The following is a 24,304-nucleotide window of genomic DNA, read 5'->3' as shown; positions in this document are numbered from 1 at the left end:
CAGCGTTCCTACGGGAAAGTAACGGTAATCTAATTACCGTTTTTGCAATGGTAATCCCTTACATTACTCGTTACTTGAAAAAAGTAATCAGATTACAGTAACGCGTTACTGCCCATCTCTGCTCCCAATACTGTAAAATTCCCTGTATACTTTATAATGACTCTAAATGGAGTAACTTTAGTTCTTTAAGCAGCTTTATATTTCCTCCAGCTAAAAGAAATCAGTTTGTCAAGGTGTGTGTGTGTGTCAGGCAGAGCAGGGTCCAAAAGCAGGTCTCAGAAAACAGGACTTAAAACTCAAAAACAGCTTTATTGTTGAAAACTCATAAAATAAGAAAATATGAGCCAAGTGCAAATTATCTAAGAAGTATCATACAGCAAACCCACAAGGTGAAACACCCAGGTTAAAGGTAAACACAATAAAGAAGAAAGGACAAAGCATACAGACCAGGAAACTAGGGAGATCAGAAACACCAGGGAACACAGCTGAATAGAATTTGAATAACTAGACAAGAAGAAGCAAAACCGAACATAACACACTTCACTAGCTGGGCCCACGTCCTCATTTTAAGTTTGACAGCAAAGGTGAATGACTTGGACATGAATTGAGCTGTGGTTTGGGGAAAGCCTTGAACGGGACTGGAGGCAGCTCCTGGCCCTGCCAGATCCCCATGTACTAAAGAAGTTAAAGAATTGAAAGAGGGAGGGAGGGTGGAGCACATAAACGAGAATGAAGCTTGTAGAACTGGGGGAACCTATATAGATGAGAACTAGAAGGAGCTTGTAAAACTAGACAATATCAAAACAAAACAGGAGGTGACTAAGACTGAGACCAGGACTAAAAAAGAGTAACTTGACAGAATTGGGACACAGACAAGACAATGAAAGACACGACAGATGTGGGGGCAAAAATGAGGACACAGAAAGGTTAAAAAAAACACAGAGACAAGACACACAAGTAAGCAGTCACAGGGCAAGAGGCGTAGCAGACCTTGGATAGCTCACTAGTTTATTGCAGAGAGAGACACGAAACCATTGACACTCACATTCACACCTATGGCCAATATACCATCACCAATTAACCTAACCCCACTAAGTGCATGTCTTAATGGACAATCAATGGAAGCTGAATTACCCGGAGAGAACCCACACAGACACAGAGAGAACATACAAACTCCACAAAGGAAGCCTCCAGTTATGTGGTGGATGTGAACAAAGGACCTTCTTGCTGTGCTTGCTGACATGGCTCTTGAATATCATCAGTGGTGTAGGTTTTATCCTTACGGGTGGACTCAGTGTTACTTTGGCTTTTCAGTCCCTGATTCTGGCTCCATTCTTTGATACAGCTTTATTATTTTTCTGTTGTGAAGGTCTTTCCATGTATTCTTCTCCAACTTGTAGTCATGGTTGGCATAGAAAATTACTCTAGTTTTAATGTACTTCTGAACATAGTAGTTGGAGTATTTCATGTAGTCATCAGTCATGAATCCATATGCATCCACCTGAGGATACAGAAAGAGAGAAAGAAAAAAATCCTTACTTCCAAGATATAGTTTGCAGAATACCTTAATACAGTTCCCATCAAGAAAAACAACAGCAACAATGACAATAATAATATGTCATAATATTAATTATTTAAATAATAATTAATAAAAGTGCTTAACAGCACAATTCCAGAAGACCGATGGTTGCTTCTTGCACATTATTTTTCATATTATACCAACAAGCAGGACATCAGCTTGGAGCATTGATGACTTAAGCTTGATTTTTTTAGTCACAGTGCCTGGGCACAATCATTTAGTTGAGCACAAAAAAACTGTTAAAAAACCCTCCTGCACCAGCATTCTCTGTGCAACAAATGTACAAGAGAATGGCTGAAAAATCAAGGTGTTGCAATGGCCCAGTCAACGTAAAGAAATGCTTGCAAACTTTAATGAACTGAAGCAACATTGCAAAGATGAGTGGGACAAAATTCCTGAACAACAATGTGAGAAACTTTGGTTATTGCTGCTAAAGACGATTCTACAAGGTCCCGAATCATGTTGAATAAATGATTACTTGGTCTAATATGTCATGTGATGTTGTTGTTCATCTGGGTTTATATTTACATAATTTCAAGATTGCTTTTTTTTTCCAAGATTAGCTTCTTTTGTGGTTTGACTGTGTGTTAAATAGCTTCTTTTCATGAAAGAGCTTTCATCAGGCTTTCAGTCTGTGTATTGTGTATATAGGTGTGGAAACCAATACCTCTCGCACTGAAATGTAAAGGTAATATTAACTCACTGTGTCACAAGTATGCAAAGCCAGGAAGAGAGCGAATGCTCCATTGGTTGGTCTGACTATTGCCCAGAATCTTTTATTCAGATTAGGTGACTTTAGGAACCTGTGGATGAAAAAACAAACAAACAAACAAACAAACAAAAAACCGCTTCAATGGAACATTAAAAGAAAAACAAAACAAAACAGATTAAAAGAATATATATAAAACCACAACATTGACTATTTAGCTAGAACAGCTTCATAAAAGGCTGTAAATTATCCAAATATCTAGGGGGCCACTAAAAATATTGGGGTTGCACCAAAAACAGAATTTCCAGTTTTAGTATGCGGCCGTTAAATGTAGGCAAAAATGAGAGCGATGTGTCACAGTCTGGGTTGGCAGACTGTGTGGATTTTGATTTGTGGGGACCCAAATGCAGACAAACGAGAAGCGAGACTGAACTTAACAGAAAGCGTGCCTCTATTGCAGCTCGTGACAAACCAATCAAACAAGGAAAGCAACAAGACGAAAGCTAACATGAAACCTAAACTGTGCAGAACTGAATACATGAGACCTGGAAAAGTACTATAAAAATACTGGAAGGGTTAAGAGCCGATCTGAAAATGAAAGAAGGAAAACTTTCACAATAAATACACATGATGGTGACGAGGGAAGTGGAAACACACGGGGAACACAGTTGGGAGGAGTTAATCGAGACAGGAGGAAGCAAAACAGAACACACTAAATACAGGACGCAACACTGTCAAAGTAAAACACTAAGATGCAGACAAGAACACACGGCCTGAGGCCGGGAGGAAGGAACCCAAAGGGGAACAAGAAAGACTGGGGAGACAAAGGGAGGAGACACAAAGAGGGAAATACGGAACAATTAAGAAAGACGAGACATGGAGGGGGAGAGAGAGAGAAAGACAAGATGGGCTGGGGAAAACGTATACGAAAGCACATGACAGAGAGAGAAGAGATGGAATAAAACACAAGGAGGGAAACGTAAACAGAAAAAGGAGACGAGGCACATCGACAAGAAAACATGGAAACAGAAATAAAACTAAACATGGAAGCAAAACCAGGACTAAACTCAATACTAAATAATAGAAACCTAAAACATTACAGCACAAAGAACAACCATAAACTCAAAATGCTGGGTCAAAAGACCCAGAACCATTAAAAAAACATTTAAAAAAAGAGTTATGCCTAGCTAATTTCCTGCTATTAAAGTTGATATCAGTGAAAATAGGTACATATGAAAACCAAACAAGATTTTGAAATCCATAATGTATTTCAATTGAATGACTGGAAGTCCCAACCATCACTTTAATGATTCTCAACAGAGCCGAGCAGAAGCTCAGAAGATTCACTCTCCCAGAATGGAGTTAATTTTAAGAGCAAACTTGTTCAGGAAAGACAAACAATTATTAGATGATGGAAGAGTGTGAACTGTTGCCTGTTTCTATGTTGGCCCTGGGATGCACCAGTAACCTGTCCAGGTATGGAACCAGCTTTTCTGCAACCTTATTAAATTATTACCAACATAGGTCCATTTTAAACCACAAATAGTCGGTATAGGATGCTCATAGGAGTCTGACCTGTTCCTCACGTATCGGAGGAAGTCCTGGTGGAGAACGTAGAATCGGTTCTCATTGTACTGCCCTGAATAGTAGGCCCCTGGCCTGGTGAGGTGAAAACACAAGAGAGAGGAGGGATAATTGATATTATTAATTTTAGTTTTTAAAAAAATAAAAGGCAATACAATTGTCCATTAAAGCCTAGAAGAAAAAGTAGATAGCAACTCAAGTTGTTTTAGCTGTTCCCAGAGTGCATTTGTAGAGTACTAGTTCTCCACTCACACCTCTGAGCTGAGAAGGCTACTCTTAAAAGATTGTCTTATGACACTGTAAACTAATTATAAAAACTGAGATTTGTCAGAGCAGGAGAAAAAATAACTATTACATAATTACTTATTGATAATCACCATTTCTTGTGGTGTGGGCCACTAAAGCTCTCGTTTCCTTTGAAAAGACCCTCGAGCCATTGGAAATCTCTCATTGCCTCAGGAATCAGCACATATTTTATTCCCTGCCAAGAGAAAAATTATGGAGAGAAATAATCTTTAGTTTGTGGACAGCATAAAAAATATCACAGTGTTGTCTTCTAAGTTTTACTACCTCATCATGAGGTGCAGATTTGTATCCATACTTCCCAAAAATATAACGTGATGCAGTGATGGAGTGCTGTGTATGAACGTACACTGATGTTCTATTTCCTACATCTTCCTCATAACCTTTGGTAACGGCACCGTTCATCCTGCCAAACAGACAAAATACAGAAAGTTGATCTTTGCTTCAGTTTACATTGATTTAATTGTAATGTTCAAAATCAGTCTCTAGTCAAAGCAACAGCATTCAAGTTGAAGGCAGTGTGATATACCTTTCATCTTATTATGCTTTTCCTTAGTGTCTGTCATATAGCAGCCTTTGTGCAAGGATTTGCTAAATGCATTCCTATAAGGTCCAATAGAATTTTTCTGGAAGTTTATTTGTATCACTGAAAAACCGGTACATTTTCAAAACAAAAAAAACAAAACAAATTTGTGTAACTCAACAGCATAGGTAAGCATATGTCTAAAACATTTATTGTTATTTCAAGATTTAAACTGATAAATATTTAGTGATTCAGATTCCATAATTGATATCACTTATTGATTTGATTCCTTATCAATTCTCTTATCGATTGTCATTGGGTTCTCATTGGCTCCTCTTTGAGATCGGCCACCATCACTAAGCATAAACATATTGCTGTTGTTTGTGCATGTTGGAGGTATTTCCTGTTTTTGTTGCGTGTTGGTGTCATTATTCAAAAAAGTTAGAATTACATATATTACACAGAGCACTTTTTTTTGGTATGTCCTGTCCGGCACTGTTGCAATAAGAATTATTTTCTAAAGGCCTAGAAAAATTCCCAACAGTTAATTGTCATATTTTATTCAATCTTTATTATTATTATGTATTTTATTTTAATAGTTATTTATTACTATATTTTTTTTTCATTTTGAGTTATTTCAATCAAAATGGACAGGAAAGAGAATAAAAGAGAGGTTGGGAAGAGAGTTAAGAGTTGGAGAAAGGAGGACAGGGATAGACAGAGAAAAGACACTGAAAATCTGCTTATCTAACCTTAATGTCATGTTAGTAAATCAAAATTTACCTACTTAACTGAAAACTTTAAGATAATAATACATTTGGCATAGATGGAATTTTTTTTTCCACTTCTCAGTTGTGGAAACAAGCTTCCATCATTGTTAAACTCTTGGCTCAGTTTTTTGAGTTGTGGTTCTAGACTTGTTTTTTGTTGCTTTGAAAGTAATTGATAACATATGCTGTAGCTCATGTGTATGTTGTTTTCTAGTGTCCTCGAGTCTGAAATCTATAGTCCTTTTTATGCTTGTTCCCCTTCGTGTCCAGTTTGTCTCTCACTCGTGGTTAGTCAGTTTATGAAAGTCCTTCTTTATTACTGTTTTTGCTTTTATTTTTTCCCCACTGTTTTACAAGCATTAAAGAAGCTGTGGTTTTAAGTTTACGTCTACCTGTCAAGTCCTGCATTCTGAGTTCACTTGCTGTCTGCCACAGGCCCTCCTTTTGGTGACAGATGTTACTAGGAGCTCATATCTCCAGAGTATAAAAACAAACGCTTTACCGAGCTGCTGTTCAAACCCTTATTATAGCGACCAGAAAAAAAGTTGCTGTAAAGATAGGAGGGCTACAGGCCTCAGAGTCACAGTAGGCTGCTTCTCCCATCACCAGCTGTGCACTGTAAAATCTAATATTGTGTTTAATTAAAAATATTAAGTAGGCTGAACTCAATTTTTATCAATTTGTTATTAGAACTCGATTTAAATAAGTTACCAATACTTTTTATGCAAAAACGCTCATCAACTCAATTTATTTGAGTTGTCTTAACTTAGAAAAACTAAGTAAGCTGGAAGTTTTGCTTCTCAGTGCAGAAGGATGAAAGATGTGTTTTGAAAATGCCACGTCACTACCGCCCTCCTCCCTAACACGGATCAGTCCGGATGTTCATGGTGCCAGCATTTTTTTATGGAATATGTTGAGCAAACCTGGAGAAGCGTCAGCTCAAGATATTATTGTTGTCATTGCTGTGGATCTTTACCTGATACACTGACTTGGTGAGTAAATGTTTACTCTTATTGAAACTGATTTTGTGGCTTCTCTTAGTTTAGCACCAGGTTTAAAATCTTGCTAGCTAGTTAGTGTTAGCCTAGCGTTGCTGCTGCCGCTGGGCTCATGTTACTTAAAAATTAACACCACAGCCTTAAAAACCTTATATAAAAATATGTCTGTGAAATTTTCTGTTGATTGTTTGAAATAAAAAAGTGAGATAAGAGCCCAGACAAAATTGTTCGGGAGGTGCAGCCATTAGGGGTGGGGTGGGGTATTTTCAATGCATAGCCATAACTAACTAACTATATATATATCATGCAAAAGACCGCAGGGGGTTGAAAACGATATGCCGGGAGTTAGCTGTGCTCGTCGGCTCTATCGAGCCTCGACCTCCCGGTCAGCTATCGCGCTGGTAGATAACAGAGCTCTCCGAAAACGTGGAAGCACTTTTGTAAAGATGTGATATTTTGATAAATTAAGTAGATATTTGAGCATTACACAGCTACATTCTCGCCTGAAAATATCTTAAAAGGTTATTTAGTGACCCAGAAAGGGCAGTCTGGGGAAAAGGAGGATCGCAGTTGTCGGCCGCGGTTGTCGGAGCCTGTGCATACTTGTAAGCTCGGCAATGGCGGTGGAGCGCGGCTAAAAAACTTTTAAATCTTACTTTTTCTGGGTCACAAAACAAACTTTTAAGATATTTTCAGGCGAGAATGTAGCTGTGTAAAGTTCAAATATCTGCTCGATTTATCAAGACATCACATATTTGCAAAAATGCTCCGACGTTTCCGGAGACGTCCATTTTTTTTCATGCTTTGTGGCAGCTTTTGAACATCTGTGGCATCTATTAATGTCAAATCTAGGCTTTCTTTAACAACATAAGCAAAGTGCTTTTATATTTAACCGACTTTTCTGTTTTATTACATTTTAAATAATAATAATAATTATAACAATAGTATTTATTTTGTTAAAAAATGTGTTTAAAAACAAGTTTTGTTGTGAAAGCTATAATCCAGATTAGCGGCCTGTTAAATGGTTAAAGTCTAGGTTGGCTTTTATACTTGAGAATAAAGTAATATAGCTTGTCCTTCTAAAGAATTAAGTTAAATTCCACAGTTGAATCATAAGAAACATTATGTTACATATAAACCCTGCCATATGTTAGATCTGGTCATTTTGCTTATTAGATACTTTATATATTGGAAGTTAACTTTTAACAAGCATGTAATGATTATATTTAAATTAGGTGGTCTGTTTTTTTAAACACATCTCTTCAGGCCTAAACTGACAGTGCCAATACCACACATTCAGACACAGTAGTAGATGGTGTTTTTAATACTATATGCGTTAGTCTAATTTGGTTGTATGGGGTCTACATTGACCTTCTGTGTTGTAAGTTACAATGATTTCACAGCCATTAAGGATCAAATCAGCTTCTAAAAAAATTTCTGTTTTTTCTCCCTCTGCTTGCTTCTTACTGTCTTTGAGGCTCGGGACCAGCACTCCTGCTGTTGGACAGAAAGACATCAACTCAGTGGTAAGTAGGGATGGGTATCGTTTAGGTTTTATCCGATACCGGTGCTAAACCGGTACTTTTGAAACGGTGTCGGTGCTTAAACGGTGCTCAAACCGGTGCTTAAAGAATGGAGAACACAAAATCGGTCCAAAAACCTCTCATGTTCAGCTGGTTTCTTTTGTAAAAAGATAACAATGTTAGCCTTTTCTGCAGCTATAGGGCATATATGGTATCACTCTTGGCTGGAAGCAGTGCTTAATCAATGGAAAAAACACAAACTTTGTCCAAAAACCTCTCATGTTTAACTGTTTTCCACTTTTTCTTTGGTCATTTTAGCCTTTTTGGCCAGGGTGAAGGGAGTATCTGCCATCAAACAAGAAGACAGCCGCATGTAACTACGACGGTGTTTGCTAGTTCACCTTACATGCATTAATGTAATAATGTGGTTAGCGTACTCAACGTTACACACGAACAACATGAAGCTACTCACGCAGAGAAGAACGGCTGCTGCTGCCATCATCATCCGTTATCATTTCTGCTACACTGACAGGGCTAGAGGCCAGGACTCTACTCTTCGGGTTTTTGGGGGATGTTGCTAACTCCGGGTCCGATAACAGGCGCCACACCCGCAGTAGATGTGCACGGTGTGAGGTCTCGCAGCAAGCTATCAAACACGGCGCATTTCTCGGCTTTAAAAAAAAACGCTATGCGTCGCCAGGTGTTTCATCAGATTTGAGGTGTTACCTCCTTTGACAGTATCACAGTATCAGCTTAAAGCACTTGTTGCAGGCTGCTGAGTTTGCATCTTTTGCTGTGAAGTACAGCCAGACTTTTGATCGCTTCGCCTTGGGCATTTTTCATCTGTAGCTCTGCTCTAAAAGAACGTACGTACCTGGCCCCGCCTACTATCCTCGGAAACGTAAAATGATTGGCTAGAATTGGCTCAGGAAAAAAAAAGCACCGAAATAAAGCACCGAAATGTGCGCTGCTTTTCGGTCTGGTTGCACCGGACACCGGTACCCATCCCTAGTGGTAAGTATTTTGGTTTTCCAATATATTAGCAACTGTCAGTAACATTTATATTAATCAAGCTGAACTTTAATCATACTTTAGATCAGCGTGTTTTACTTATTGTTTTATTTGTGCTTTGGTTTGGGGAAGTTGTTTCTTTACTGATCTTTTCCTGTCTTCTGTTATTAGACTTGAGATATGACTGCACTATGCTGTTGCTGTTGACTCCAGTTAATTCTACAAGACATGCTGTGTAAGTAAACAAACAACAACAGTTTGGTCTGCATTTCTTGAAAGATCACATCCCCCAAACTTAGTTTAGAGGATCTACACTGTATATAGTGAAGTCTACAAGTTTTCTAACAGCAAAATTTGTTTTGTGCCCAAATCATTTTGCACATCATTAGAATGAAAGTTATTGGCCATGTTTGCATAGCCCTTTTTAAAATGATGCTTTCATGACATTATTGTATGTTGGGTGGTGGTCAGGGCTATCCAGACTGGACAAGTGGGACATTGAATGTCACCTGTCCGGTGGGGTGGGAGCCTGAGATTGTCTAAATTGGAGTCTGTTCTATACCAAATGCTGAAAAAAATGTTTTAAGAAAGCAATTCAGTTCATGTTCCAAAAAATATGATTGTTTGCTTGCAGGACACCAGGAGAGATGAGTCCTCCGTCACAGATGGTGTGGTCAGTGAAGATAGTCGCCTGCAGGTTCAAGCTCATTGCATCTCCAGCCCACATCCACGGCCACTGTACTTAAGGGAAGTTAAAGACTTTCTTCTGCACCTACATTTGGATTGGACTGGAAACAAGCCATCCTTAAAATAATACAACATTCCAGCTCCTGTGTTGGAATGAAAAACAAATGTGTTGTTTAAATTAGAGACTGCACTTGTGACAGAACAATAAATATATTTTATTTTGATTATATAAGTAATGTAAGTACAAAACAAACTTGTGGTAGGCCTAAACTTATTTTCAGAATAATTAAATCTGAGACTTTGTTTCACTGTAAGATTATAACAGTGAGGGCAATATAATTGTTTGTTGTTCAAGAGAACAGTGTCCAGTATGTTGGCTGTTATACTTTTTTTGCATTTGAAAATAAAAGTTGGGCTGATTTTAACATCATTACAAAAAGTGTTGTTAATTATTTTTAATCATATTCAGGTTACCACAAATTGTTTTTTCATTTAGCTGAACTTGAAATGTTTGTCAGTAGGTAAACAATTAGTATTGTACAGTCAGAAATATCATGTTATTCTTAATACTGCATACTTGCAATGAATAAGTTGTCCTAACAGTCGTCTTAAGTAAGCTTTACTTAGTTTTTTTGAGGCATATTTGCATATTTTTTTTGAGTTCTGGAAACTACATAGGTTTTTACTCTGTACTCAAAGTGAATAAGTTGCCTTAACTTAGTCATCTTAAGTAAACGTTACTCAATTTTTTTGAGGCAACGAGTTTGCATAGTTTTTTTGAGTTCTGGGAACTAATGAGGCTGTACAGTGTACTCAAAATGAGTAAGTTGCCCTAAATTAATTATCTTAGGTAAACTTTACTGAATTTTTTGAGTTCTGGGAACTAATTAGATTTTACAGTGTGGAGATGTGAGGATGAGGTGGAGGAAGATGAAATTAACATGGTAAGAAAATAGATGTGTAGCTTTCAATTACTGAATATCCTTCACTGCAACTAAGAAATAACAACAACTGTACCAATCTGATTAAAACCTGTTTCAATATCTATAATCAAACAATATTAAATATATACATAATGAGATATATAGCAAGATCACGCCGGGTTGCCTGGAGCAAAAATGCCAGGGGTGAATTTTTCTTTTACCGTTCTAACAATTTTTCTTGGTCTTCAACAGGTTCCTATTTAAAGAGAGGAAACTTGTGCCAGAAACTAATTTTTTGATGTCATTATAATATCATTAGTTAAAATCTCTTCTTCAATGCGCTTAGTCATTTTGAAATCAGTTCCATAAATAAAGTGAATATTTAGGAAGATACCTAAACACTAGCATGAATATAAGAGCAGAAGAAGTTGAAACAGTAAACAAAGAAAACTGTTGCAACATTTCTCTTCTAAGATGAATCTGTGAACTTCTGTACTAATGGATCATTGAAATGTTGGTAAAGACCAACACAGTCATACACTTGTGCCATGTTGAAAAAACAAAAAATCAGTTGGTGGACAACAAGCTAAAACTCACACTGAGACCACTGTTCATAAGAATGACAATGGTAAGCATAAACTAGGTTTAAGTGATTCCATGGTTAAGCTGATTCAGGAACACCACACTGTGTCTGAGGGATGGAGCATCAGTCTTCCTAAAGATATTTAATTATTTGGTGTTTTCATTATGTGTTCCAAATCTTAATTCAGATGCTGTTCAGATGAGTTGAGATTAGGCAGTAGCATTTGATTAGGAGCACAATATAATATGCATCAACTCATTCAGTGACTACTCATTCTTTATGGATAGAGGCTTTGGCATCTGGAGAGGACCATTCCTATCAGGATGAAATTTCTCTTCTCTTCTCTTCTCTTCTCTTCTCTTCTCTTCTCTTCTCTCCTTCCTGCACTGCATGCTGGGAGTGTGAGTGAATGGGTGTGGTGAGTGCGTCGAGCTGCTGAGTGAGTTTGGGACGTTTGGACGGTTTTTTCCAGAAAACTTTGGGCTTATGGGTGGTTAAAAGGTAAAGCAAGTTTTTTTTCATTGTGTTGCGTGAAGTGAAGAATTTTAGTTAATTGGCCAGTTTTACCTTGAGTCATGGCGTCCCTCCCCAGTGAGGGTTCGCCTCCCCTGTCCATTAGACATGGGGCCAGGGTGTTGGCACCCCAACAGTACACCGTGGAGCAGGTTCTGCTAGCTGTTGGTGAACAGGTGGGCCATGAGAATATAACTTATGGCTCTCGGATGAAAAAGGCTGTGGTTGCCTTTCTCTGTGAGGAGCACTTGGTTCACCTGTTAGTTGAAAGGGGGATCATTCTGAATGATTTGTTTGTGGCTGTTTCGCCACTGTTTGTGCCATCTACGCGCGTCACCATCTCCGGTGTCCCGCCGTTCATCCCGAATGAACTGCTTGAAAAGGAACTGACCTGCTTTGGAAAGTTTGCTAGCGGGTTCAGGGTTATTCGTCTTTGCTGCACAGACGCCAGACTGCAGCACGTTCAGTTGCTACGAAGGCAGGCCTTCATGTATCTGAACGATCCTTCACAGACACTGGAAGTGTCCTTTAAAGTGAGATATGAAAACGGTTTATATACTGTTTACGCAAGTGCAGGTAGCATGAAGTGCTTTGAGTGTGGTGATGTTGGCCATGAACGCTCTTCCTGCCTTCATAAAGAGCAGGAAGTGCGCGGTGACACAGGTGACCAAGAGGCTCATGCTAGTGGGGCAAGTGAGCTGGAGCGCACTGTAGATGCCGGCATGAGAGAACAGCCGGCTAGTAGCAGTGCGGACGAGCAGCCGTCTACGAGCAGCGCTGTCAACAGCGAGCTGCTAGCGTCGCAGGGTGACAGAATGGAGGTCGCAGCCAGTGCTGCACAGGCTGCGCTAGAAGAACGGGATAGTGCAGGGGACCAATGAGGTGGAGGATGGACGTGATGACAGACAGGATAAGGAAAGTGTGGAGGAAAAGCAGGACAGTGGACAGACCGAAGCACCGGTAAGTGAGGTAGTACATGAAAATGTAATTTCAGGTTCTTTGAGCGTGGAAAATGAGGAAGACGACTTGTTGGAAGATGATTCCCTGTCACAATGCTCTAATATTGTTTCACAAGAAGAGCATCAGCAGTCGTATTCCTTAGAAGATATAAACCGATTTTTGGATGAGACATTTGGCATGCAGTCTGTGGAAGTCACAGAGTTTTTTCCAGATGTTGATCTTTTTATAAAATCTGTTCTGAAAATAAGGAGAGTTGTTGGTTATGAGCAATTGAGCAAACAGAAAAGATTCTGCATAAAAAAGATCCTGACTAAGTTGAGGAGGGAAAAACGAGGAAAAACTCCTTTAAAAGCATAGTAAAATGTTTGGAGCACTAAGGGTTTCTTTCTGGAAGCGTCTCACTGTCTTTTCTCTTTTTCTCTTCCTCTTCTCTCTGTCTTATATGGCAAGCTTGAGAGTAGGTACACTTAACATTAATGGGGGTAGGGATAGGGAAAGGTGTGCAGTCTTAGTGGGGCTTAGCGAGAACAAAAACATTGATGTGTTCTTTTTACAGGAAACACATAGCACTGTAGATAATGAGACAGAATGGGGAATGAGTTGGAGTGGGCAGGTTTTTTTGAGTCATGGTACTAACCTCAGTGCTGGTGTAGCAATTTTATTTTCTAGGCACCTTCAACTTTCACATGTTTCTGTCTGTGAGATAGAGCAGGGAAGGGCACAGGTGGCACAAGCAACCATCAAGGAAATATCTTTTGCTTTTATGAATGTTTACGCCCATAACTCAGCTGCAGGTCGTGTGCGATTATTTCGTAAAATTAATGATGAATTATCAAAATTAAATAGTGGTTCCATAATAGTGGTGGGAGGGGACTGGAATTGCACAACCCACCCTTAAGTTGACAGAAACACAGGTGAGCCTCACCCACCTTCGGGCTCATTTTTATCTACAATCATTCTTCAGAATGATCTGACTGATGTGTGGAGAAAGCTCCATCCCACAACCAGACAGTATACATATGTAAAAGTTTTTGAGAGCAATGTGAAGGCAGCTAGGCTTGATAGATTATATATCAACCAGACGTATATTAATAGACTGGTTAAAGCAGAGATTTCACGTGTTGGTTTTTCTGATCATCATTTAGTGACTGCAGATATTTCTTTATTATTGATGCATTCTAACATCTGTTCGCACTGGCGCTTTAACGTGCAGCTGATTCATGACAAAAAATTCTGTCGAGCTTTTTCTGACTTCTGGTGCCACTGGAAACAAAGGAAAACGGACTTTTGCAATTTGGCTCAATGGTGGGAGGTGGGGAAAACACAGATTAAGCTTTTTTATCAACAATACACATCACATGCAACGGCTACTGTTAAAGATTGCTTTGAGGACTTAGAACGAGAGCTCAAGAGGCTAGAGACTGGGATTATAAGTGGGACAGATAATGCAAATAGTACCTGGAACAGTAGGAGGAAGGCTTTGGGCAAGTTTCTTCACGAAAGAGCAAAAGGTGCTCTTATAAGGACTCGGATTTCTACTATTAAGGAAATAGATGCCCCAACAAGGTTCTTTTTTAAGCTGGAGAAAAGGGTTTGAGAGTCACACCAAATGTTGCACCTCAGGCTTCCAGATGGGAAGGTGACATCTAACCCAGTAGAAATGAGGAAGCTTGCCATTGACTTTTATGCCAGCCTCTTTAGTGCTGACACGTGTGACCCTGAATGTGTGACGAAGATGCTGGTGGGGCTGCCATGGCTGGATGAAGCTGAATCGGCTGTGTTGGAGTCTGCTATCTCTTTTGCGGAGATGTCTTCAGCAGTTCAACAACTCAACAGTGGTCGGTCATCAGGAGTTGATGGTCTTCCTGTGGAATTTTACCAAAAATTCTGGTCGCTGATAGGAGAGGACATTTATGAGGTTTTAACGTACTGTATGACCACTGGGATCTTGCCAACAAGTTGCACAAGGGCAGTTTTGACTTTACTGCCAAAGAAAGAGGACCTGGGCTTGCTCAAAAATTGGAGACCTGTCTCTTTGCTTTGTACGGACTACAAGATTCTTGCAAAGTGTCTTTCTAACAGGTTGAAGACCTGTCTTGACATGATTGTTGATGTAGATCAAGCATACTGTGTCCCTGAAAGAACTATTATGGACAACTTGTTTTTAATTTGAGACATTATTGATCTGGCCAAGCTCAAGGACTTGGATGTGGGGTTTTTATCTCTGGATCAAGAAAAAGCTTTTGATAGAGTTGATCACCATTATTTGTTTAAAACTTTAGAAGCTTTTGGGTTTGGGAACATTTTCATTTCTTGGATCAAATTGTTGTATTCAAACGCTGCTGTCATGTTAAAGGTAGGGGGAGGGTTAAGTCGGCCTGTTCCAGCTCAGAGGGGCATCAGGCAGGGATGCCCTCTTTCTGGTATGTTGTATACACTGGCCATTGAACCCCTTTTACACCATCTTAGGCAGGGACTCTTAGGTTTTACCTTTGACGAAGTAGGAAGTCCAGTAAAATTGTCAGCTTATGCTGACGATGTTACGGTTTTTATAACCAGTCAATGTGATATTAAAACACTCAGAAAGACACTGGACTTGTATGAGCGAGCATCCTCTGCAAAAGTTAACTGGTCAAAGTGTGAAGGTTTCATTTTGGGAGGGTGGGTTGACAAAGAGGAGCCAGTGTTACCGGCAGAATTACAGTGGAACAGGGAGGGACTGAAGTGTTTGGGAGTTTTTTTGGGAACTGATGCTTTTCAGGGGAAGAACTGGGAGGGTGTTGTTGAAAAGATTGCTGTCCGGTTGTCTCGATGGACTTGGGTCCTGCCACAGTTGTCTTACAGGGGAAGGACTTTGGTTGTTAACAACCTGGCCGCTTCTGTACTCTGGCACCGTGCCACTGTTGTTGAACCTCCAGCCTCTCTTCTCAAGGAGATACAAAAAAGCCTGGTTAATTTCTTTTGGGGAGGGTTTCACTGGATCAGGTCTGCTGTGCTGTCTCTACCTGTGTCAGAGGGGGGTCAGAGTTTGATTGACCTTCGCAGCCGTGTCACAGCGTTCCGTCTTCAGACAGCACAGCGTTATCTTTATCAAAGACAACAACCACCCTGGTTCAAGACTGCATCTATGCTGCTTCACAGAATAAAGGACCTTACATATGACAAGCACCTGTTTCTTCTAGACTTAACTGGCAGGGACCTTTCGCAGACCTCTGTTTTTTACCAGTCTGTTTTGACTGCTTGGAGGACTGTTTTTAAAGTACAGAGAGACTGTTCTCAATTTTATGGTGATGTTGGTGAGGAGTCTCTTTTTTACAATCCCTTGGTGCCAAGTAGGATGCTCAGCACTGCTAGTGTGCAGAGGTTCCTCGTAAATGCTGGTCTTACCAAGCTGGTGGGCCTGAGGACGGCAGGGCAGTGGAAAACGGCTGCCAAGTTGGCTCAGGAGACTGGGATCAGGTCTCTGCGCTTTCTGGAGAAGCTGGTGGAAGAAGTCATGGGTGGTCTTCCTGGACTCGTAAGGGCTGCGCTGGGGACTCGCTCTGCAGGTGGTCAACCAAGTTCAGCTGACTTCCCTTCGTGGTCTGTTTGTGCTGCAGTTGGGGAGCAGGATGAGGAGGGAGGCTCTCTTCTTTCCTTTCGAACACCTGTTCTGGGTGACCTGTCAAGGATTTCAAAGAAGGCTATATACAGTATGAGGTGGCTGTAAAGGTGCTGAACAGGGGATTGTTGGCTGGTGTTCTGGAGTCGAGGTGGTCAGGTGTGTTGGCTCCGGGGTCATCTCCGAGGGGCAGCTGGAGGTCCCTGTACAAACCTCCCATAGAGAAACGCAGTGCGGATCTCCAGTGGAGAATAGTGCATGGGGCCGTGGCTACGAACAGACACGTGGCACATATGGATCCATGAACAGGGAACCACTGTCTTTTCTGTCTGACTGAGGAAACACTGCAGCACCTGTGGCTTGGCTGTTCCAGGCTAGCTGGCCTTTTTTCATTGCTGCGGCAGTGGCTTGCTGGCCTTGGGAGTGTTTTGGAGGAGGGTCTCTTTATCCTGGGTCCGAGGTACTCTGCAGCGCGGCGTAGGAAGGTTTGCTTGATTAATTTTTTAATAGGTCAGGCGAAGATGAGTATATGGCTCACAAGGAGGAACAAAATGAAGGGAACAGGATCTGTTAATTTAGAAATTATGTTTAAAGGGTTAGTGGGTGCACATTTGAAAGTAGAGTTTGTTTATTACAAGATGGTGTCCAACATTGAAGAGTTTGTCTCTATTTGGGGATTAATGGAGTTTTGTGCAAAATAATTGATGATAATTTAGTTTTGAATTTTTGAAAAGAGCCGAATGGAGTGTTTTCTGGTTTTGTTTTGTTTTCTGTGTTTATTGTATTTGGGTGGGGTTGATGATGGGAGGGGAGGGTTGTTCATATGTTGATTTGGCATTCATTTTCAGTTATGGTTGTGAGTTGAAGTATTGATGTAATAAAGGTGTGTTAAAGGTCTCTTCCCTTCTCTTCTCTTCTCTTGACTTCAAACAACGAGTCAGAAGTCAGAACAACCAGGATGTGTGAACCTCTTCCTTATGCAAATCATCTTTGTCAGTCATGCATCCAATGACTTGTATGATCTGCAAACTTAACAGTGGTGCTCATGTAACGGAAGAATTGATAATTGTGTGTACAGAGCATACAGAAGAGGATGTTGACTCTATGATGGAGGATGTTTGCTTGCCCAGTCTGACAGCATGAGAGCGGTCGGTGAGAAACGTATGTCAGTCAGTGCATGAAGTTTGTCGACTGGTTTATTTGAAATGATGGTGTTACGTGGAGCTGAAGGCCATGTAGAGCATCTGGACCTGTTGTGTTTGTCTATGGGAGTAAGGGCTGTATCAACAAAATTATATGATTCAAAGAAAACAATTTAACAATTCATAAAAATACAATTAAGAAAACGTATATATTTATATTTATTTATATATCAATAAGGCCTATGACTCAGTGCCCCACAGCTGGATACTGGAATGCCTAAACCCATACAAGATCAACAGGACCCTAAGAGCGTTCTTCAGGAACTCAATTGGAATGTGGCAGACAACTTCAAGCCCATAGCACAAGTCACCATCAAGTGAGGGATCTACCAAGAAGATGCTCTGTCCCCACTGCTGTTCTGCATAAGCCTGAACCCCCCTCAGTGAGATCATTGACAAGACTGGCTACGGATACCGACTACGGAACAGTTGTCAGCCACCTCCTGTACATGGATGACATCAAGCTGTATGCCAAGAGTAAACGAGACATTGATTCACTGATCCACACCACCAGGATATACTGCAATGACATCAGAACGTCGTTCAGACTGGAGAAGTATAGTCGGATGATAACGAAGAAAGGGAAGGTAGTCAGAACTGAGGGGATCGAACTACCAGAAGGCAACATTGCAGACATAGAGGACAGTTACAAGTACCTGGGGATCCCGCAGGCAAAGGGAAACCATGAAGAGGTTGCTAGGAAAGCTGCAAACACCAAATACTTGCAGAGGATCAGGCAAGTCCTGAGGAGTCAGCTGAACGGTAAGAACAAGATCTGGGCCATCAACACCTACACCCTGATTGTGATCAGGTACTCTCCTGGGATAATAAGCTGGCCAAAGGAGGAGACAGAAGCCACTGACATCAAGATGAGGAAGTTCCTGAACATGCATGGAGGATTTTACCCCATGTCTGTCACCCTGAGGCTGGATGAGAAGCGGAAGGAAGGAGGTTGGGCACTAGTGAGTGTCAGCACCACAGTCCAGGATGAGACAATGATCATTCACGAATACATCAGGAAGATTACTACAACCGACCGCGTACTCAGTGAATTCCGCAAGCAGCAGAAACCCAAGAAAGAGGAGGAAGAAAAGGCACCATCATGGAAGGACAGGCCCCTGCACGAGGCGGCTGACATCCAGAAATCCTACCACTGGCTGGACAAAGCTGGACTGAAAGACAGCACAGAGACACTAATCATGGCAGTACAGGAACAAGCTCTAAGCACAAGATCCATAGAGGCTGGGGTCTACCACACCAGGCAAGACCTCACGTGCAGGATGTGTAAAGATGCCCCTGAGACAATCCAGCACATAACAGCAGGGTGTAAGATGCTAGCAGGCAGGGCATACATGGAAAGCCATAACCAAGTGGCCGGCGTAGTGTACAGGAACATCTGTGCCGAGTACAACCTGGAAATACAGAGGTCAAAATGGGAAACACCCCCAAGGGTGGTGGAGAATGACCAAGCTAAGATCCTGTGGGACTTCCAGATACAGACGGACAAAATGGTGGTGGCTAACCAACTGGAAATCGTGGTGGTAGACAAACAGAAGAAGATGGAGTGATAGATGTAGTGGTTCCAAATGACAGCAACATGAGGAAGACGGAACACCAGAAGCTTGAGAAATACCAAGGGCTCAGAGAAGAGCTCGAGAAGATGTGGAGGGTGAAGGTAACAGAGGTTCCAGTGGTAATCGAGCACTAGGTGCGGTGACTCCCAAGCTAGGCGAGTGGCTCCAGCAGATCCCAGGAACAACATCGGAGATCACTATCCAGAAGAGCGCAGTCCCTGGAACAGCTAAGATACTGCGCAGGACCCTCAAGCTCCCAGGCCTCTGGTAGAGGATCCGAGCTTGAAGGATAGACCGCCCGCAGGGGCAAGAGGGAAGTTATTTTATATATATTAGTGTGTATGTGTGAGTGTGATTGAGTCATTCTTGACTGCACAGATTGGGTATTGCAATCTGTTGTTTTTCAAAGCAGAAAATTAAAAAAACTAAACAAAAACGGTTTTATTTATTGTTGTACTGTATTTCAGCCATCTGGGCCTTACTCAGAGTTTCTGATTTTCTCAGACTTTTATCTGCTTTAGTGCTTGGCTTAGATGAAATATAAAAGAACCCACCCACCACTTTAATCACACTCTAGATCTTGTACTGACATATGGGAAAAAACTGGATATTTAGCAGTATTCCCTGACAACCCTCTTTTGTCTGATAATTTCCTAATAACGTTTAAATTTACAATAATACATTAGACAGCAGGGGCTAATGCATCTGTCACAGTAGATGTCTCTTTAAAAGTGTGGTAACTAAGTTTAGGGATATAATTCCTCCACTGTTGTCTTCCTCAATTCGTTGTGCCACCACAGAGCAGAGCAGCCAGCTGAACTCTGAACTCTTGCTGCTTTATAAAAAACAGAAAGCCCCCTATAAAGCTAGAACCTTACTATTCATCACTGATTGAAGAATGATAGAAGAATGTTATAGAACACACATATTGTACAAATACACACTCTGTGTGATACTTTCAGCAACTTTAACTTTATATAATATATTTCTGCGGAATTCTTAAATTTAGAGATTACATCAGATCTGATTGCTGTGCTCTCCATCAAACTGCAGTGACATAGAAACATTTGACCATTACAGTTACCTTCAGTTTAGATAACATTAACAACAGGTAAGTTTTGTAGCTCTTACGTACCGAAAAACGTAATCATGAGCATCGATCTCTGCACCCACTTTTGAGCCGTTCAGAATTCCTGCCGTACCCACCACAGCACAGTGAACACAGCCATCACCACCTGGTTTTGGGAGGAGCAGTGGCTCTTTTGGCTTTGGAATCAGCTTCACTGAAGCCATCACATCTGCAAATGAAAAGAAACACATGAGTGCAGACACTTACATGTGTATTTGTGAGCTAGTGAATCTCCATTTATTTACAATTAGGAATCTAACTGAGCTGATGAAACTGATAAATCCTGAACAACTGTAAGTTTTAGCAAAGAAAGTCCAAGGAGCTTGGAAAGAAGGCAACTGGGACTGTCCACCATTTGACAGAGTTTTTCTAATGTTGTCCAGTTTTATTAAGTCTGTGTGATTTATAGCCTCAGTTTCCATTTCTTAGCTGACAGGAGAGGCACAGTATGGTGTCCTGGTGCTTAAAGTTTAAAAGTATTATTCATTTGAAGATGCACTTCCACCTAGGCCTACTTTGAATATAACAAGGTATGCAGATTATTTGAGCTACCTTTGTCTTCCTATCAACTCAAAGCAGTCTGATGGCAGGCAACAGAACAGCCACTTTTTTTGGACCATTCTTTTTAAACTATTTAAGCTTTTTTCTTTTTTTTCTTTTTTTTACTATTTATTTAATTTTCCATCTATAACACAAAATGTTGGGTAATTGTCTTAAAAGTTTGATTTAGAGGGTTGAAATTAGTGATAGAGTCGGGGTAAGGCTTATGTTGGTCTGAGACTTACACACAAACACAAATTTGAATGTATTCAGTTTCAGTTTTCACATAATAACACAATTTTTGACCAAGTTTTACAGAAAAACTTGATTGTTTCTATCATGTGCACAAGTGTAAATGCATTGAGTTGCTACCTGTGACTGAATGACTAGATATTTGCATTAAAGAGCACTTGAAGAGGTGTACCTAATGAAGTGACCAGTGAGTGTATCTTAATTTAGTGCTGTATGAATAATTTCATGTCTCTCAAAAGTAAGTTAAAACTTCACTTTCTTTAACTCATCATTTAATTAATCCTTGATAAGTTTTGACCTTCTGCCCACTTTTAAAATTCTAAATAACCTGGTGTCATGGTCCTGAGTCCTTGACTCAGTGATTTTGTGTTTGGTGTATTTATTGTTGTTATTATTATTATTATTTGTGGGCTGTTTTGGGATGTTGTCTGTTGGTCCCTGGTGTTAGTGTTCCCCTGTCTCGTCAGGTTAATCAGGTCCAGCTGTGTCTCCCACCTGTGTGTGATTTCCCAGTGTCCCTCTGTGTATTTATAGTGTGTGTCTGCCTCTGTTCCTCGTTGCGTCATCTGTATTCATCCTCTGTATTCATTCCCTGTGTGCTCTACATTACTCCGTGAATCCTCTGCGTGCTCTCCCTGCTGTCCTCCCTTCGTGTTCAGGTTTGCTATTCTATGGTTTAGTTTCTCCCAGTTTAGTTTATCCTTAGTTCTGTTTTGCCATCCCCACTTTGTGTTCTGTATTCTTAATAAACCACCCTCACATCTTAGTAAGTGCTGCATTTGAGTCCTCCTTTCCACACATCACACGGCTGCTGCCCCAGTTGTGACACCTGGCCCCTAGCTACCTAACTGATCTCTTTGATCTGTACACCCAAAGAGAGCACTGAGATCCTTCAGCCAACTGCTCCTAATGCAGCCGAGGTCTTGTTTAAAAACCAGAGGTGACAGTGCTTTTGCCATTGCTGCCCCTATACTGGGATAATCTCCCAGTTGATATCCGTACATCAGAATCAATTCAATCGTTCAAATCATGCTTAAAAACACACTTGTTCAACTTAGCTTTTGAAGCAAATTAGTTTGACTTTCATTCAGTCTGCACTACAGCATGTAAGGTCATTTTAATGGTAACTGTACAATTTGTTCCTTTTCTTTGCCCCCATTGCGGTTTTATTGTGAAGCACTTTGATGTAAACTAGTCTTTTAAATGTGCTATAGAAATAAATTTTGACTTCACCAGGTCTCTGGTGCTTGAATTAATGTATTTTTACGGGGGAAAACTATAGATGACGCAAACAAACAAACAAACAAAAAAACCCGCACTGCTTAAAGGTGCCATCATTTTTTTTTTTTTTATACCAAGAGTATCTGTCTTTTGTTGTTTTGTATCTTTGTCTTTTTATTACAATATCGGAAATCAGAAACTGAAAGAAGAATTGAATTTAAAAAAAAAAAATCTATTACTTAGTTGCTGATCAACCTCACACACAACCTACTAATATTTAATCTGGATTCAGTTTCACAAACACTTACCATCATATTTGAACTGCATGAACCCAAAAGGATTGTTAAAATGTGAAAGGCGATTCCACTCGCTCATGTTAATGTTGTCCTTGTGCAGAAACAAACGTATGTTGGGAAGAAAAGCCTTCTTGAAGTTCTCATCCTGAGAGTTTCGCAGTGATTGGGCACATGTCTGATAATCACAGAAATATTAAATCATGAAATCGGTTAAAATGATTTTGTGAAAGCTTTATACCCTGAGGAAACAACAAACACAACAGTTATTGAGAATTAAAATTTGAGGAATGATTAAGAAATATCTATTATAATTAAGGAGTGAAACCATTAAGAAAGCCGGTCAAAAAGAAAATACAGGACAGTTACACCAGAGGCAACAGACTGACTGCATGGCTGAGCACACTTCAGTGTTACCAGCCCACAGCCATCAGCTTAATTACTACATTTGCACTGTTTCTGTCATATTGTGTCTTAGCAAGCTTACTGTTGGTCTAGGTGGGGCATCCTGGTTATAGACATCATCAAAATCCCACTGAGGAAGCTTTGTGAAATTTCCTCTGTAGAGGAGAGGCATTGGAGTCTCAACCACAGCTGTGGTAGACACAGAAGGTGGCACAGCTGTTTTTTCTTCCTGTCCCCAGAGGTTAATATTTAACGGAAAGGTTTCCCATCCGAGTTCATGTTTTCCAGAGAAAATTGTCCAACTGCAACAATGGCAATGGGACAAAAGGGAGCAAAAAGAAAGTTTAGAATTAGCAAATTCCCTTTTTTAATGTCTGTTGTCAATCAATAAAAAAATTACCTTTTTGATAAATATTCCTGGGATAGAATCAAAACCACAAAACTAACTGTCATTACAAGGAGGAATAAAAATATCCTGGAGGTTTTGGATGCCATTGCTGTCGAGTGAAGGCTTGCTTTTCAATTTAGCACACATACATCTATGCACTTCCTTTTAAATTTGACACGTTCTCACTGATGTGAGTGGGCTGGGCTACAGCACAGTTTGCAGACAGATAAAGCCACACAGGTATTAGCAGCAATGTGTTTTATTACACAACCAACTTCAGAAACAAACATAACTCAGGGTTTATATCACTTATATCTGCAATATATTTTAAAACTAAAATAAACAGCATTCCTTTAATTTCTTTTACTCGTGTTACTGTCTTTGACCAACCAATCAGAAACATACTTCATAAGGGTGGGTTGAGGGCCTGACGTCCTCTAGTGGGCCCAGTCCCCAGTGCTTGGTACTGTGGATTCAGGTATTCTATGGCATTTGCCATAGAATACCTGAATCCACCACTGCTACCCTTTGCTTTTCACAAATGAAAAGAGGTTCACGTTGTGACAGACGTGATAGGGTCTGGAGAAGCTTAAGACAACAACATGCTGCCTGTAACATCATTCACCATGAGTGATTTGGGGATGGGTCAGTGATGGTCTGGGGAGGCACATCCGTGGAGGAAGGCATGGACCTTTGTAGACTATATAAGGGTACCCTGACTGCCATTAGGTATTGGATGAACTCTTTGGACACACTTGGCAATAGTATGCAGGTAGTTCATGGAAATGAATTATCACCTTTTCCATTGTTACCTACCTACTTAGTTCGACTCGCCACAGTTTTCAGGGATTTTCATTACATCATAGGACCTGGGACCAGGTACTAAAAAAGTACCTGCTCAGCCGGGGTTCCAAGTGATCTGAGCAGGTACCAAAATGTGAAGTCATCAGACTGCATGCCACCGTTTGGCTAGTCCAGGGGTCTGCAACCTTTAACACCCAAAGAGCCACTTGGACCCGGTTTCCACGCAAAA

General features: G+C 40.5%; 1 protein-coding gene across 1 annotated transcript; it reads right to left on the bottom strand.

Moving 5' to 3' along the window:
• Nucleotides 1-251: 251 nt before the first annotated feature.
• LOC100708495 (alpha-N-acetylgalactosaminide alpha-2,6-sialyltransferase 1-like) lies at nt 252-23,391 on the bottom strand. Its single transcript, XM_019362173.2, has 9 exons — nt 23,284-23,391; nt 22,966-23,185; nt 22,494-22,656; nt 20,179-20,341; nt 4,443-4,581; nt 4,250-4,353; nt 3,864-3,947; nt 2,283-2,382; nt 252-1,501 (listed from the first exon to the last, which is right to left on the bottom strand). The coding sequence occupies exons 1-9, from the start codon at nt 23,376-23,378 to the stop codon at nt 1,298-1,300; spliced, it is 1,272 nt and encodes a 423-aa protein (XP_019217718.1). The 5' UTR covers nt 23,379-23,391; the 3' UTR covers nt 252-1,297.
• Nucleotides 23,392-24,304: the final 913 nt, after the last annotated feature.

The sequence above is a fragment of the Oreochromis niloticus genome, linkage group LG8 (genome assembly GCF_001858045.2).
Source record: "Oreochromis niloticus isolate F11D_XX linkage group LG8, O_niloticus_UMD_NMBU, whole genome shotgun sequence".
Taxonomy (NCBI): domain Eukaryota; kingdom Metazoa; phylum Chordata; class Actinopteri; order Cichliformes; family Cichlidae; genus Oreochromis; species Oreochromis niloticus.
This window is presented reverse-complemented; position numbering and strand designations above follow the sequence as displayed.

Excerpts from the sequence above, each read along its gene's own strand:
- LOC100708495 (XM_019362173.2), bottom strand. The coding sequence starts at position 23,378 with ATGGCATCCAAAACCTCCAGGATATTTTTATTCCTCCTTGTAATGACA. Across the intron at positions 22,657-22,965 it reads ATGCCCCACCTAGACCAACA|ACATGTGCCCAATCACTGCG; the intron begins GTAAGCTTGCTA and ends TGTGATTATCAG. Across the intron at positions 20,342-22,493 it reads CATGCAGTTCAAATATGATG|ATGTGATGGCTTCAGTGAAG; the intron begins GTAAGTGTTTGT and ends TTTCATTTGCAG.